Here is a 17138-nt window from a genome sequence, read left to right on the forward strand (position 1 = left end):
TGGCTGTTGCTGGCATTGCCGGTCCTTGGGCTGGAACAGATCCAAAGCTGACAGAGCTGCTATGGCGTTGGATCCGGATGCCAATGGAGAGGCTGGAGGCTTCTCGGCCGCTGCCATTTGCATCATTTGTGAATTCCGCATCAGGTTGGGAGTGGGAGATCGCAGCTCCGGGTTCAAGCCTTCTCGCTCTTCAAACCGACCAACTGAGGCTGCTCTCTGAAGGAACTCTACCTTTTTGGTCATCACTTGGCCAGTTTGAACACCATCAAAGCCCAGAGGAGCTTGAGGGTGTGGGATGTTCTGTTGCCCAACCGTGGACGATGTTGAAGAAAACGTCTGCTGTTGTTGCTGTTGGCGGAATTGATTGTTCTTCTTTTGCATCTGTTGGAGCTCTTGCTGTCGCTTGCTTTCAATTTGCTGTCTTCGTTGGGCCATTTGATCCTTTTGGCGCACGGATTGCTGTTCTTGGGTCATGGAAGAGTCTTGCCTGATTTGGGTGGATTGGAATTTCTGTTGGTTTTGCATTCTCGATTCCTCGGCTTGTTGGCGTTGTTTCGATTGTTGGATTATGGCTTCTTGGCGCCTCATCTCCGCTTGACGCGATTGTTCCTTGCGTGTTCGTTCCTCAAGTTGAAGGCTCATGAGCTCTTGAGATCTTCGGTCATGCTCTGCTCTCATTTGCTGTTCCTTTTCAAGCATTTCCGCCCGCTTCTTGCTCTCCTCCATGTATCTCTCCATCATTCTCTTCGACTCTTCTTGGATCTTTTGTACTTCTCTCTCAACCATCTCCTCTCTTTCAGCATTGATCTGTTGCAATGATTTGCCACTTTGAAGTGTGGCCTCGGATTTCTTCAGTACGAACTCGTCGCGTCTCTTCATGGCCTCTTGTTTGCGAATTTGACCGGCCTTCTTGGCCTCTTCGATTTGTTTTTGTGGCGGGAGTCGCTGGAATGAACTCATGTCCACTTGACCATCAACACGGGAAGCCATTTGCGATTGGGAGGATTGGGATTGTTGTTGGAACTTCTCGTAGGAGGTCTTGTTTTCGCTGGACTTGTTATCCTTTTGGAAGAATTTGCTGACCAGCTCCTTTTGCTTCTGTATTCTCTCCATGTTTTGCTTGGCAGGAGGGCCGTAGTTATCGGTGAAGTGGTGCTTAGCTTGGGAAACCTTGTTGTACACAGGTCCAACCATGGAACCTAAATCCTCTTTATGGGTCTCACTCTGCTTGAATTGATGGCTCATATTAGTCTCGAAAGACATGGTTTTGTTCTTGATATCACGTTGATGTGGCATATCAATCGGATGTTTAAAGTGATGCTTATGATCTCCGGGCATAACTGGTCCCGAGGTTACCTTATCCGAATGAGGAACAGCAAAGTCCTTCTGATAGCCATGCTTTGGCTCAGCCTTGTATACTGGACCAGACATGTACTGCATGTCTTCTTGATGGTGCTCGCTCTGCTTGAAATGATGGCTTTGAGACACCTCATACGAAGGAGTCTTGTTCTTTAGATCACGTTGGTGAGGCATATCAATTGGATGCTTGAACTGATGTTGATGTTCAGTCGGCAAAACTGGCCCGGAGGTGACCTTATCAGAATGAGGAACGTTGAAATCTTTCTCATAACCATGTTTGTGCTCAGATGGGTACACAGGGCCTGACATTTGTTGCATGTCGGATTGATGATGTTCACTTTGACGGTAGTGATGGCTCTGGCTAACCTCATAAACTGGGGTTTTGTTCTTGAAATCACGTTGGTGAGGCATATCAATGGGATGTTTAAACTGATGGGTATGGTCGGCTGGAAGGACAGGACCAGAGGTAACCTTGTCCGTGTGTGGAACAGAGAAGTCTTTCTCGTAACCGTGCTTGGCATCAGCCGGATAAACGGGACCTGAAGTCATCTTGCTCGAATGGGAAATGGCAAAGTCCTTCTCATACAGATGCTTGTGTTCCGTTGGATACACAGGACCTGAGGTAACCTTGTCCGTGTGTGGAACAGAGAAGTCCTTTTCGTAGCCATGCTTGGTCTCAGATGGATAAACGGGACCGGATAGCATCTGCATATCAGCCTGATGATGCTCACTCTGCCTGTAGTGATGGCTTTGAGAGACCTCATAACTCGGAGTTTTGCTCTTAAAATCACGTTGATGAGGCATATCAATGGGATGCTTGAAGTGATGCCGGTGATCCCCTGGCATCACTGGCCCAGAAGTGACCTTATCAGAATGAGGAACAGAAAAGTCCTTTTCATACCCGTGTCGATGTTCTGAAGGATACACTGGACCAGCCATTTGATGAAGATCGGCTTGGTGGTGCTCACTAGTCTGATAGTGATGACTAGCGCTCACTTCAAACACAGACGTCTTGTTTTGCAAGTCTCGTTGATGAGGCATGTCGATAGGATGCTTGAAGTGGTGTCTATGATCGCTTGGCATGACTGGTCCAGATGTGACCTTGTCCGAGTGCGAAACTGAAAAGTCCTTCTCATAGCTATGTTTGGGATCAGTCTTGTAAACAGGGCCCACCATTCGTTCCTCAGAGTGAGTGACGTTAAAGTCCTTTTGGTACTGATGTCGACTTTCGGCTTTGTAGACGGGGCCAGTCATCTTGGAATCCGTGTGTGAGACGGCAAAGTCCTTTTCGTAATGATGCCTGCTCTCTGTGTTGTACACGGGTCCAGACATGCGGGGATCATTGTGAGCAATAGCAAAGTCCTTTTGGTACTGATGCTTGGGATCAGTCCGATAGACTGGCCCGGGCATGAGTTGAAGATCCTCCCGATGATGTTCGCTAGTCTGATAATGATGGCTCAAGTTGACCTCGTAAGTTGGTGTCTTTGTCTTCAGATCCCTTTGATGAGGCAAGTCAATGGGATGCTTGAAGTGATGACGATGATCAGTCGGCATGACTGGTCCGGAAGTGACCTTGTCATTATGCTTGATAGCAAAGTCCTTTTCGTAGGAGTGCTTATGCTCCGTGTGATAAATGGGACCAACCATTTGAGACATATCGTCCTTGTGATGGTCACTGGTTTTGTAGTGGTGACTGAGGGACACTTCATAGCTTGGTGTTTTGCTCTTGAAGTCCCTCTGGTGAGGCATGTCAATGGGATGTTTGAAGTGATGCTTGTGGTTGGTAGGCATAATAGGCCCAGCCGTGACCTTGTCGGAGTGAGGCACCGAGAAATCCTTGGCGTAATGATGTTTCGACTCGATGTGATAAATGGGACCCTTCAATTCCGCTTTTTCAATGGGCTTCACAAAGTCATGGCCGTAGCTATGCTTGTTATGCACATTGTAGAGAGGTCCAACTAAGGCTGGATTGTCCAAAGGACGAGAGAAGTCCTTACTGTAGGAATGACGAGAATCCACGTCATACACGGGTCCATTCATTTGCTTCAAATCAACCACGTGTTTCTGGATCTCGCTGAAGTGATGGGCACTGTCAATATGATACACAGGCCCGGTCAACTCCTTCATTTCGTCGACCTTCTTCATGATCTCTCTGTAGTTGTGGTTGTTCTCCACGTCATAGACTGGTCCATTCAAGGATTTTAGATCGCTCATGTGCTTTTGGATTTCCTGGTAGTGATGCTTGCTCTCCACATCATAGACTGGCCCTGACAGGGTCTTCAAATTGGTCATATGCTTCTGGATCTCTGCGAAGTGGTGTTCCCGTTCCAATTGATAGATTGGACCGGTCAAGGTTTTCAAATCGTTGACATGAGCATTCAATTCCGTGAAATGATGCCCACGATCAATGTTGTAGACTGGACCATTCAAGGTCTTGAGATCCGACAAATGAGTCTGAATCTCAGCAAAGTGGTGAGCCCGTTTGATATCGTAAACTGGACCCGTTAAGGTCTTCAAGTCCACGAGATGGGTTTCAATTTCCTGAAACTGATGACTACGATCAATATTGTATACGGGCCCGACCAGATTCTTGAGATCGACAATCTTTTGCTCTAATTCCCTGAAGTTATGGTTGTGATCGATATCATAAACTGGACCAGTGAGAGTCTTCAGGTCGGCAATCTTGGAATCAATTTCGCTGAAGTTGTGGGCGTTGTCAATATGATAAACGGGTCCGGTCAACGTCTTGAGGTCAGCCACGTGCTTTTCAATGTTCGAGAAGTGATGTTGGCGATCAATGTCATAGACTGGTCCATTCAAGGTCCTCAGGTCGGCCATGTGTTTGTCAATCTCGCTGAAGTGATGCTTTGAATCAATGTCGTAAACTGGACCGGTGAGGGTTCTTAAGTCCACAAGTTTCTTCTCAATCTCATTGAAATGATGCTGCCGATTAATATCATACACAGGTCCATTCAAGTTCAATAGAGTGGGCAAATGTCGTTCAATCTCTGCAAAGTTATGATGACGATAGATGTTGTAAATAGGCCCATAAAGGTTTTGGATCCCTGAGATATGCTTCTCGATCTCTCCAAAGTGATGCTCACGGTCGATCTCATAGACCGGCCCACTCAGATTCTTGACCGACTTCATGTGTTTATCAATCTCGGAGAAATGGTGATCTCGGTCAATATCAAAAATGGGTCCAACCAAGTTCTTGGGTACATCGGGCTTTTGATCTACCTCAGCATAACCATGAGCCCGATCGATTTGATAAACAGGCCCAGAGAGCGTCTTTAAGTCAGCTACCTTCCTCTCCAAGTCCTGGAAATGGTGGTTGCTTTCAATGTTATAAACTGGTCCATTGAGGGTCTTCAAATCAATAACGGTCTTGATGACCTCGCTGAACTTGTGCTCGTTGTCAATTTGATAGACAGGTCCGGCCAAATTCTTAATTTCTACCAACTTTTTCAAAGCTTCTTGGTAGTTGTGAGGATGGAGGACATTATAAACTGGACCTGTCAGCTGTTGAGGACCAGACACGCGGTCCGGAGCCAAACTGAAGTTATGGTCTCGGTAGATTTCGTAGATGGGACCATACAAGTTCTGGATGCCGCTGATATGTTTTTCAATCTCACCAAAGTGATGATTCCGGTCAATTTCATAGACTGGTCCATTCAAATTCTTCACTGTGGCCAAGTGTTTGTCAATCTCCGAGAAATGATGATTCCTATCAATATCAAAGATTGGACCCACAAGGCTCTTGGGAGCATCCACTTTCCCATCCACTTCGCTGTAGCCATGAGCTCGGTCAATCTTATAGACAGGTCCAGAGAGGGTCTTGAGATCTGCCACTTTCCTCTCAATTTCTTGGAAGTGATGGTTGCTTTCAATGTTGTAAACTGGACCAGTGAGGGTCTTGAGGTCATTGACATGTTTGATGACTTCACTATACTGATGGGCATGTTCAATATGATACACAGGTCCCATCAAGGGCTTGAGCTCAATCAGGTTTTTGACGATTTCTTGGAAATGATGAGGATGCTCCACGTTGTACACGGGTCCAGTTAGATCCTGAGGGCCAGATTTACGTTCTGGGGCCAGACTGTAGTTGTGTTGTCTAAAGATGTCGTAAACTGGTCCAAAGAGGTTTTGAATACCTGAGATATGCTTCTCAATCTCGCCAAAGTGATGATCCCGATCAATCTCATAAACGGGTCCAGCCAGATTCTTGACAGAAGCCAAATGTTTGTCGATTTCCGCGAAATGATGATCTCGGTCAATGTTGAAGATGGGACCGACAAGATTCTTGGGAGCATCAACCTTTCCATCCACCTCATTGTATTGATGAGCTCGATCTATTTTGTAAACTGGCCCTGCCAAGTTTTTCAGTTCTTCAACCCTCTTTTCAATCTCATTGAAATGATGGTTACTTTGAATATCATAGACTGGTCCAACCAGAGATTTGATTTCAGTAACGTGCTTCGAAACCTCGTTGAAGCTATGAGCGCTTTCAATGTTATAGATTGGTCCCACAAGATCCTTGAGCTCGATCATTTTCTTGATCACTTCTTGATAATTGTGAGGATGGAGAACGTTATAGACTGGTCCCTGCAAGTCTTGAGGACCCGATACACGATCAGGAGCCAAGTTGAAATTGTGTTCCCTGTTGATATCGTAAATTGGACCGTAGAGGTTTTGAATCCCGGAGATATGCTTCTCAATTTCTCCAAAGTGATGATCTCGATCAATCTCATACACTGGTCCAGCCAAGTTTTTAACTGAAGCCAGATGCTTGTCGATCTCAGCAAAATGATGGTCCCTGTCAATGTCGAAAATTGGACCAACGAGGCTTTTGGGTGCATCCACTTTGCTATCCACTTCATTGTATCCATGAGCCCGATCAATTTTGTAGACTGGCCCAGACAATGACTTGAGATCCTCAACTTTCTTTTCAATTTCGTTGAAATGATGATTGCTTTGAATGTCGTACACGGGTCCAACCAGAGATTTGATCTCGGTAACGTGCTTAAGAACCTCGTTAAAGCCGTGAGCGCTATCAATGTCATAGACAGGACCTACAAGGTTCTTGATCTCCACAATTTTCTGCATGACTTCTTTATAATTGTGAGGATGCAGTACGTTGTACACGGGGCCAGCTAAACTCTGAGGTCCAGACACTCGATCAGGAGCGATGTTGAAGTGGTGCTGATTATTGATGTCATAGACGGGGCCAAACAAATTCTGGATTCCACTAATGTGCTTCTCGATCTCTCCAAAATGATGTTCTCGGTCGATTTCGTACACGGGTCCATTTAAGTTCTTGACCGATGCCAGATGTTTGTCAATCTCGGAGAAGTGATGATCTCGGTCAATATCAAACACAGGTCCAACCAATGTCTTGGGAGCATCGGTTTTACCGTCCACTTCATTGTAACCATGAGCCCGGTCAATCTTGTAAACCGGTCCAACCAAGTCCTTCAAGTTGGAAACCTTTTTCTCCAACTCTTGGAAATGATGGTTGCTTTCAATGTTGTACACTGGTCCGACCAAGGTCTTCAAATCAGTCACATGTTGAAGAACCTCCTTGAAGTTATGCGCATGATCCACGTCATAAACGGGACCGGTGAGGTTCTTCAACTCAACTAATTTGTGAAGGATCTCCTTGTAGCTATGATCGTGAAGAACCTTATAAACCGGGCCTTGAAGGTCCTGAAGACCCGACACGTGTTTTTCAATCTCTTGGAAGTGGTGGTTCCTCTCAATGTCATAAACTGGTCCGGTGAGATTCTTGAGTTTATCAATGTGCGAGACAATGTTGTTGAACTTGTGATCCCGCTCAATATCATAAACGGGTCCAGCCAGATCTTTCAGACTGGTCACCTTCCTTTCAATTTCATTGAAGTGGTGGTTGCTTTCAATGCTGTAGACAGGACCTTGGAGAGACTTGAGGTCATTGATATGTCCTATGATCTCCGCATATCTATGATCCCGATCAATCTTGTAGACGGGTCCAGTCAAGTCTTTCAACTTTTCCACCTTGGTGACAGCTTCTCTGTAGCCATGATCGTGCAGGGTGTCATAAACAGGGCCAACCAGTTGCTTGATACTCTCTGTATGCTTGAGGATCTCATTGCAATGATGTTCCCGATCAATGGTGTAGACTGGTCCACTGAGACTCTTCAGAGTGTCCACGTGTTTCAAGATCTCATTGAACTTGTGACTACTGTCAATGTGATACACTGGTCCCTTGAGATCTTTGAGACTCTCCATGTGCTTCTCAATTTCGTTGAAGTGATGCACTCGATCCATTTTGTATACCGGTCCTGTCAGGGTTTGAAGGTCTTCGACATGCTTCAAAATCCCCTGGAAATGATGATTGGCATCCACAGAATCATACACAGGTCCTTGGAGATCCTTGACTTGAGGAGGTTTAGGATTGACAATCGAATAGTGATGGTCTCTATCGATGGCAAAAATAGGCCCCGTCAAATCAGAAACATTCTTGATAAGGTCTGGAATTTCAGCGTATTGGTGAGCTCGATCAATTTTGAACACAGGTCCTTGGAGTTGTTTGATATCGGAGACATGCTTCAAGATCTCACTGTAATGGTGTTCCCGTTGGATATCATACACGGGTCCTTCAAGCTTGAGAAGGCTCTGAACTCCTTTCTCGAATTGGTTGAAATGATGCTGATTCTCAATATCGTAAACGGGTCCAGTGAGGTTCTTCAGTTCTTCCACCTTTCTCCCCAAATCTTTGAATCCGTGTTCGTGATCGATGTTGTAAACAGGTCCTTGCAACGTCTTGAGACCTTCCATATGTTTGTCGATCTCATTGAAATGATGAGTGGCATTAATCCGATAGACTGGTCCTTGGAGTTGACTCACATCATGGGAGATGTTTTGGATCTCACTGAAATGGTGTTCCGGAGATTCAAGATTGTAAACAGGGCCAGCGAGAGTTTCCAGTCGATCAGCGTGCTTGTTCACAATATTGAAATGATGGGCATTATCCTCCATTTGGTAGATGGGACCCACCAGCTCTTGAGGTCCGGAGACTCGATCGACAATTTCGGCATAATGATGATTCCGATCAATTTTGAAGACCGGTCCCACCAGGTTTTTGAGCTTTTCCACATGCTTGATCATTTCCGAGAAGTTATGTTGGTTGTCAATGTCGTAAACTGGGCCCACCAAAGGTTTGAGGCCCTCGGCTCCTTTCACAATTTCTTTGAAGCTGTGGCTGGAGGACACATCATAGACTGGACCAGTGAGGTTCTTGATTTTCTGAGCGTTGGTAATAATCTCATTGAACTTGTTCCCGTGTTGCACATCATAGACGGGACCCATGAGGTTCTTCAACTTCTCCGCATGTTGAATGATGCCTTCAAACTTGTTGGAATGCTCAACAGCGTAAACTGGACCAGCCAGGTTCTTGACACTTTCCACATTTCGCATGATCTCGCTGTAGTGGTGCTCTGGGCTTTCAATGTCATAAACAGGACCTTCCAAGTTCTTCAGCTTTTCAACATGATTGACCATTTGTCGGTAATGATGAACATTGTCAATGTCGTAGATGGGACCAACAAGATCCTTTAAAACCGATGTGCGGTCAATGATTTCGGCAAATTGATGAGCTCTGTCGATCTTGTAAACGGGTCCCGAAAGATTCTTGGGAGCATCTACCTTTTTGTCCAATTCATTGTAACTATGTTTGTCCTCGGTGTAAACAGGTCCAACTAGGTTCCGGATCCTGTCGACGTTCTTTATGATCTCTTGGAAATGGCTTCCGTGTTCCACATCGTAAACGGGACCTTTCAGTTCCTTGACCTTTTGAGCATTGATGATGATCTCATTGAAATGGTTGCCGTGTTCAATGTCATACACGGGGCCCACCAAGGTCTTCAGTTTCTCAGCATGAGTGATGATCTCATTGAATTTATTTGCGTGATCCACCGAGTAAACTGGACCCGCTAAGCTTTTGACGCTTTCCACGGTCTTGGACAACTCATTGAAGTGGTGTTTACTATCCTCCAAGGAATAGACTGGACCCTCCAAGGTCTTTGGAACATCCACCCGTTTTCCAACTAAAGCATAATGATGTCCATTGTCATCCATTTTGTACACAGGTCCAACCAGATCTTGTGGTCCAGACACTCGGTCAGTCATTTCGAAGAACTGGTGACCACGATCAATTTTATAAACCGGCCCAGCCAAATCTTTGGGAGGTTCCAGTCCCTTATTGATTTCTCCATAGCTGTGTCTGTCATCAGTGTAGACTGGTCCAACAAGATTTTTAATTCGATCCACGTTCTTGATGATTTCTTGAAAGTGATTCCCATGTTCCACATCGTAGACAGGTCCCTTCAGCTCCTTGATCTTTTGAGCGTTCATAATGATCTCGTTGAAATGGTTGCCATGCTCAATGTCGTAAACAGGACCCACCAAGTTCTTGAGCTTTTGAGCTTGACTGATAATGGCATCAAACTTATTTTCATGCTCCACAGCGTACACGGGTCCAGTAAGGCTCTTCACCGAATCAACAGCCTTGGTCAGTTCGTTATAACTGTGCTTGGAATCTTCCAGATTATAGACAGGGCCCTCCAGATTCTTGGGAGCGTTCATTCTGACTCCAACAATTGCGAAATGATGTCCTTCGCCGTCCACTCGATAAATTGGACCTACAAGGTCCTGGGGTCCCGAAATCCTATCTGCAATCTCGGCAAATTGATGGGATCGATCAATCTTGTAAACAGGTCCGGCGAGTTGTTTCTGAGCGTCCACATGAAGAGTTTGTTCCCTGTAAGCATGGTTGGAATCAACGTCGTAGACGGGTCCCACCAATTGCTTGACTTGATCGACGCTCTTGACAATCTCTTGGAAATGATTGCCATGTTCCACTTCATAGACTGGCCCAGTCAGTTGTTTAATCTTTTGTGCAGTGTTGATTATCACCTCGAAATGGTTCTTGTGGCCAACATCGTAAACAGGGCCGAATAAGCTTTGCAACTTCTCTGCATGCTTCACAATCTCGTTGTACTGACTTTGATGTTCCACAGAGTAAACTGGTCCCGTCAAGGTCTTCACGCTTTCCATTGCCTTATTCAGTTCATTGAAATGATGCTGGGACTCCTCGATGTTGTAGACGGGACCCTCCAATTGCTTGGGAACATCGGCTTTTTGGCCAACAATGGCGTAGTTGTGAGCTCCATTGCCTACGTTATATATGGGTCCAACCAAGTCTTGAGGACCTGAGACTCTATCCATGATCTCATTGTACATATGTTGGCGGTCAATCTTGTACACTGGCCCTGAGAGATTCCTGAGCTCGTTCACATGTTTGATGATCTCGCTGAAATGGTGCTTGGAGTCAATAGAAAAAACGGGTCCAACTAGACTCTTGACGCTCTCAACATTCTTGACCAGTTCTTGGAAGTGGCTTCCATGTTCCACGTCATACACTGGACCTGTAAGGTTCTTAATCTTCTCAGCGCTTCCAATGATCTCTCTGAATTTGCTAGAATGTTCACATTGATAAACAGGTCCAACCAAATTTTCAAGCTTCTCCGCATGTTTGATGATGTCGGTGAAGGCGTTCTTGTGTTCCACATCATATATGGGTCCCTTTAACTCCTTGACGGAATCCAAACTTTGTTGGATCATATTGAAGTGATGAGATGATTGCTCAATGTCATAAACAGGTCCTTCCAAGTTGGTAATCCTTTTCGCTCTGGGATTGGCAATATTGAAATGATGACCAACCGATCCCACATCGTAAACAGGACCCACTAAATCCTTGAGAGTGCTAGCTTGGGTGATGATCTCGTTGAAACTACTTTTGTGGTCGGTGTCATAAACGGGACCTGTCATCTCTCGCAACCCTTTGATATGTTTTTCAATCTCATTAAAGTGGCTCTTGTGCTCGCAATCATAAACAGGGCCTGACATTGTCTTCATAGTGTCCACATGTTTCTCGATCTCATTGAAATGATGCTTGCTCTCTCCAGTAACGTAAACGGGAGTTTGAAGCGTCTTCAACGTATCCATTTGTTTCCCTAGTTCGGCAAACTTGTGACCGCGTTCAATATCGAACACTGGTCCGGTGAGGTTCTTCAGGGTATCGACGTTCTTGGCGATTTCACTAAAGTGGTGTTGGTGATCGGAGCTATAAATGGGACCATGGAGCTCTTTCAAGGTCTCAGCATGCTTTTGAATCTCGGAATAGGCATGAGCTACTTGAGGAAGATCATAAACAGGCCCGGCTAGAGTCTGAATGTTTCGAACCCTCCTCTCAATCTCATTGAAGTGATGGTGGATTTCCACATCATACACGGGACCTTGCAGATCTTTCAAGGCATTTACATGCTCAATGACTTCGTTAAAGCTATGTTTGTTGTCCATCTTATAAACTGGACCGACCAGTTCCTTCAGCTTCTCAGCTTGCTTTTGGATTTCATTGAAGTGATGGCTGGATTCGCCAATGTTGTAGACGGGACCACTCAAGTTCTTCAAAGAGTCGACGGATTTCATCAACTCCATGTATTTGCTTTGATGTTCCACGTTGTAGACAGGAGCCGTCAGTTGTTTCAAGGTCTCCACATGACCTTCAATGACGTCGTAGTGATGCTTGTAATCGTCGGTGACGTACACGGGGCCTTTCAATGTTTGAAGCGAATCGACATGCTTCTGAATCTCAGCAAAGCTATGTTTAACATCATCCAAATAGATTGGGCCTTTGAGCTCGGTGAGCTTACTCGTTTGTTTCATGATCTCGGCGAAGTGATGCTTGTCCGCCACGTCGTAAACTGGACCGCTCAAGTTCTTCAAAGTGTCAACCTTCTTCTGGATCTCATTGAAATGGTGACCAGTTTCACCAATGTCATAGACAGGGCCTGTCAAGTCTTTGAGCTCGTTCACATTCTTGACAATCTCGGAGAAATGATGAGCCGAGTCGATTTGATACTTCGGTCCATTCAAGGTTTTTAGAGTTTCAACGTGTTTCATGATCTCACTGAAGTGGTGCTCAGACTTTCCGATCTCGTAGACTGGTCCATGAAGATTCTTCAGGGTGTCCACACTTTTGGTGATGACATCAAAGTGGTTCTTGGCTTCCACTCCATAAACAGGAGCATTGAGCGTCTTCAAGGTCTCCACGTTTTTCTCAATATTAGCAAAGTGATGATTGGGATTGCCAATGTCGTAAACTGGACCTTGAAGCGTCTTGACATTATCAATGTGTTTCATGATCTCCTTAAAGTGATGGTCCCGGTTAATATCGTAAACAGGGCCCTTCAGGTCCTCCAGTTTCTCAACGTGCTTCTTGATCTCTTGGTAGTGATGTCCTGCCTCTGGTAGATAAACAGGAGTCTGCAATGACTTCAACTCACTTGAAACGTGCTCAATCTGTCTGTAGTTGTGTTGACTCAGCACATCATAGACAGGTCCCAAGAGCTCCCTGGTGTATAGGCTAATGGGCGCCTCTGGGGAATAATCGTGCTTGGCCAAATCGGTGTCATACTTGGAGGTACTCATGTCAGCCAACGACAAAGCATTGGAGACAATTTCCCGGAAGTGATGCTCATGAGGCACATCATAGACGGGGCCAACGATACCTCCCGGCACTTCGGCTCTTGGGTTTGAAGGATTGTAACGATGGTGTTGATCAGTCGGGTAAACCGGTCCATGAACTTGATGCTCGCCGTCAAGGCGTCCAGGAATGACGTCGTAATGATTCCCACCATCCGCAGTATAAACCGGTCCAGTCATGACTAGTTCTCCCGCCACTTTGGGGGCAGTGATATTGTATTGATTGGCAGATTCGACATTCGCGTAAGCTGGACCGGCCATGATACCTTGATGGCTCACTCTGGCTGGCACAATGTTGAATTGGTTGTGGGCATCAGCCGGGTAAACTGGTCCATTGACTTGTTGGGTTCCAGGCACTCGAGGAGGAACCACGCCATAATGATGACTTTCCTGAATTCCAGGATACTTGGGTCCCGACATTTCCACTGGTCCCGAGACTCGGTCCGTCATTGGGTTGAACTGGTTGGCGGATTGGACCCCAGGATAAATGGGCGCCGTCATGTGCATCTCGCCTTGGACTTTAGGAGCGTTGGGATTGTACTGATTTGATGCCTGGACTCCTTTGAACACGGGTCCAGCCATCAGTTGCTCGCCCGGAACTCTCTCGGTCATAGGATTGTACTGATTGTGATCGTCAACACCGGGATATTTTGGACCAGTCATGACTGCATCATGTTGGACCTTATCTGAATGTGGGTTGTATTTGATCTTGTCGTCCACCCCTGGTCTTCGAGGTGTGCTGTGAACAAGCTCTCCTGGAACACGAGGGCCCATGGGAGAATACTCATTGTGGGACTCCACATTTGGTAACTTGGGACCAGTCATGACAATATCGCCGGCCACTCGTCGGTCCACAATATTGAATTGGTTTTGAGCTTGAACACCAGGATAAACCGGCCCATTCATTTCATTTCCATGATCCACTTTAGCAGGGACAGGTCCATAATGATGCGAGTAGTCCACATTCGGCAATTTAGGCCCAAGCATAAGTGGCTCTGCCGCCTTGATGTCCAAGTTAGGTTGATATTGGTTGGTGTGATCGATGTTGATGCCCCGGTAATGAGGAGCCGCCATCATTTTCTCTGTTTCTACCTTGGGTCCTTCCATAGGAGTGTATTGATTGGAGGATTCCACGTTCGGTAACTTGGGACCTAACATCAGTCTATCAGTTTGGACCCGTTCAGTTTGTGGATTGTATTGGTTGTGAGCTTCGACGCCCTTGTACACTGGAGCTGTGATCATGGATTGGCCGTCCATTTTGGCCATTTCAGGTTTATATTTGTGAGCGGATTCCACCGCATACACTGGGGTCATGAGATTCTTCAACTCATGAGCATGAGTAACCAACTCCTGGAAGGAGTGATTCTTCTGAACGTCATAGACTGGGCCCTTGAGGTTCTTCAGCTCATGAGCGTGCATCATCAATTGCTGGAAATGATGACCTCGGTCGATTTCATAAACAGGACCCTGAAGATTTCTGATGGCCTCGGCGTGCATGATGACCTCTTTGAAATGGTTCACGGCGTCAACGTCGTAAATGGGACCAACCAAATCAGCCGACAGCTTTTTGGCCTTCTCCAACTCTTCATCCACCTCCAAATCCATGCCAGTGAAATTATGTTCCCTGTCGATCTGAAACTTGGGACCTTGGAGCTGCTGGGGCAGATCGTTGTGAGGTCGGGCTGGAACATATTGGTTTTTGGGCTCAACACCGCGAACCGGAGTCTGCATGGTCTTGGGAGCCGCCTCTCCTGGAGTGTCCAATTTTCCATCCGTCGGGTACTTGTGCCCATGTTCCACATTGTAGGCCGGCTTTTGAAGAGATTCCACTTTGTTGTTAATAGTGTCTTCCTTTGTGAACTGATGCTTGTGCTCAACATCATAAGCCGGCCTTTGAAGCGTCTTATTCTCATGGGATGGAGGAGCCTTGTCTTCAAAGCTGTGCTTGCTTTCCACGTTGTAAACGGGAAACTTCAAGTCATCTTTTCCTTTGTTCTCGGTTGATGTTACATCCTTGGGATACTCATGTTGATGATCTACGGGATAAACTGGACCCTGGATCTCGTTGGTGTCGTGATGGGTCCCAGCGTACTTTTCCACTCCAAAATTGGAGGCCGTCTGAGCATTGGAAGTGCCACTGGTCTTGGTGGTTGTCCTTGTGGTCTGGCCACCTCCTCCAACGGATGCTCCTGCTCCAGGCTTGTCGTCGTCAGGCCTTGAATCGCTGTAGCCTCCATTATCGGTGTCATCGTCGTTTTCTGTGTCTGTCTTTTGCTTCTGATCGTCCTTTGCGCCGCTCTAAAGGCAAAAATGACCACCCTCTGAACGGTAGTGATGTTTCAATGTTTTAGTAAAACGATGGTCAATACCTTTGCATTTTGGGCTGCGCTTGAGTTGGATGACTGATCTTGCTTTTGGGCCGATGAAGTCTTCGATGAGGAGGAGGACGATGAAGTTGTGGTCATCTCAAAGGAACCACCCCCTGATCCTCCGCCAGAACTTGGACCTCCTCCAGAGCTGGAAGTTGTCTTTCTGGTAGTTGTCACGGAGCCGCCTTCTCCGCCACTTCCACCGCTCTGAAATGTCATCTGAATGTAATCTCCGCATCAAAGTTGTTAATTGCAAAACAGCCTCAATATTGCTTATATTTTATAAACATTAAACTATGATTTTTAAGGTGAAAAAAAATTTAAAAAATTCGATCACTCAAGGCTGCTGTTATCAAAATCTTACCTGGTAGGACACAGTGGTCTTGCCACCGCCTGGCCCCTCTGATGTGTATTCAGTTGTAGTTCTGGTAGTCGTATAGCTCACCTCCATTTCATCCCCACTTTCCTGTAAGTGGGCTCCCCAAGTTAGTGTTATCCATTATGTGTCATGCAAAAATGGAGATTGAGATAGCGAAAAACCTTTAGATGACCCTTTAAAAGTGTGTCAGCTATTCTGTTCGTTTAGCAACTTACAAAAATCAATTATGTGGATCAGTTTCAAAATATGCTTGATTACACTCAATTCTGTTTAATTATACACTGTTACACCGTTTCGTGCAAAAAAATATACCCGCTCCTTGGATGGACTATCCTCTTCCTCCTAAAATTGAACGGGTCCCAAAACATTAATTGGGAGATTCTGTTTAGCTACACAAATCTAACAGATATTTTTACAATCAATTGGATAACCTTGACCAAGTTTGTTGCCGTTGGGCTTGAATAGTTCCAAAGATAAAAACTCTTACCTCAAATTCCTCAACATCAAGTTCATACGTAACCACGGTTCCATCTGGAAGGGTCTCTTCATAGGTACCCGCTTTTCCCCCCATTTTGGCCATGAGCGCTTCTGCATCCAATGCCCCATCCACGGAGCCCCCCGTTTCGTCCACAATCTCTGTGGTGACATGTCCCTCTTTCACGGTCTTGGTAGCCATTTTTAAATTCCTCTTTTTTTGGTGTTAGTATTAAGTATCTGAATATGAATAATTTAAAGATTGCGTTTTGAAAACATAAAGCTTTACTTCGAGTAATTTGATTTTTGACCTTACCTTTGGTTGATCGGAAGGATATAAATAGAATAAATAAGAGTCCGAGATGGATTGCGGGTTCGTTGGGCCGACTTTTCCCCTATTCACTAAATCCGATCTCACTTCAGCCCAAATAAGCGATTCTTTGAAGGCTGATAGTCTAAGATTATGATCCTATTTCTAGAAATGACTCTTATTTGATTCCTCGTTGTTAATCCTCCATGTTAAAAGTCGACTGAAAAAGAAGGCTTTCGCGCGGCACTCGCCCAAAATCCCCCCCCCCCTCCTTGCTCATATTTTTTGAAGCTAAATCAACTGTTATAGTAGGTACCTAGGAGGTTAGGTAGTTAGACCTTTCCAGGCCCTCTTGAGTTACGGGCTGGGTTGACCTGACCTAGAGACTTTCGTCGTCGGAGAACAAAATACTAGAAACTTTCCCATTTCTCCTTGATCCTGTGCCAAGTTAATTCAACGATATGTCCTCGAAGTGAGTTCACAATTTCTCTCAGGTCTGCTTTGAAAGGATTACACGTTGGCTCAAGCCATTTTCAATGACTTTTTTTTTATTTCTTTTATTTGTCAATCCAGTTAGCTTTATTTCGTCTTTTTCCAAGTTGTGTTATTTTTTTTTTATTAGACAAGCTTTGTAAAAAAAACTATCATATTTGTTAAAACG

At 45.5% G+C, this 17138-nt stretch overlaps 1 protein-coding gene across 1 annotated transcript; it reads right to left on the bottom strand.

Moving 5' to 3' along the window:
• Positions 1–66: 66 nt before the first annotated feature.
• Positions 67–16702, bottom strand: LOC131890520 (uncharacterized; the record flags this gene model as incomplete). Its single annotated transcript, XM_059239879.1, is given in 6 exon segments — positions 67–15243; positions 15315–15521; positions 15679–15780; positions 16006–16035; positions 16181–16407; positions 16484–16702. Coding segments are annotated over 5 exon segments (15705 nt in total), but the record flags the coding sequence as incomplete, so codon positions are not given.
• Between the last annotated feature and the right edge of the window lie 436 nt (positions 16703–17138).

This window comes from Tigriopus californicus, chromosome 2 (assembly GCF_007210705.1).
Source record: "Tigriopus californicus strain San Diego chromosome 2, Tcal_SD_v2.1, whole genome shotgun sequence".
NCBI lineage: Eukaryota > Metazoa > Arthropoda > Copepoda > Harpacticoida > Harpacticidae > Tigriopus > Tigriopus californicus.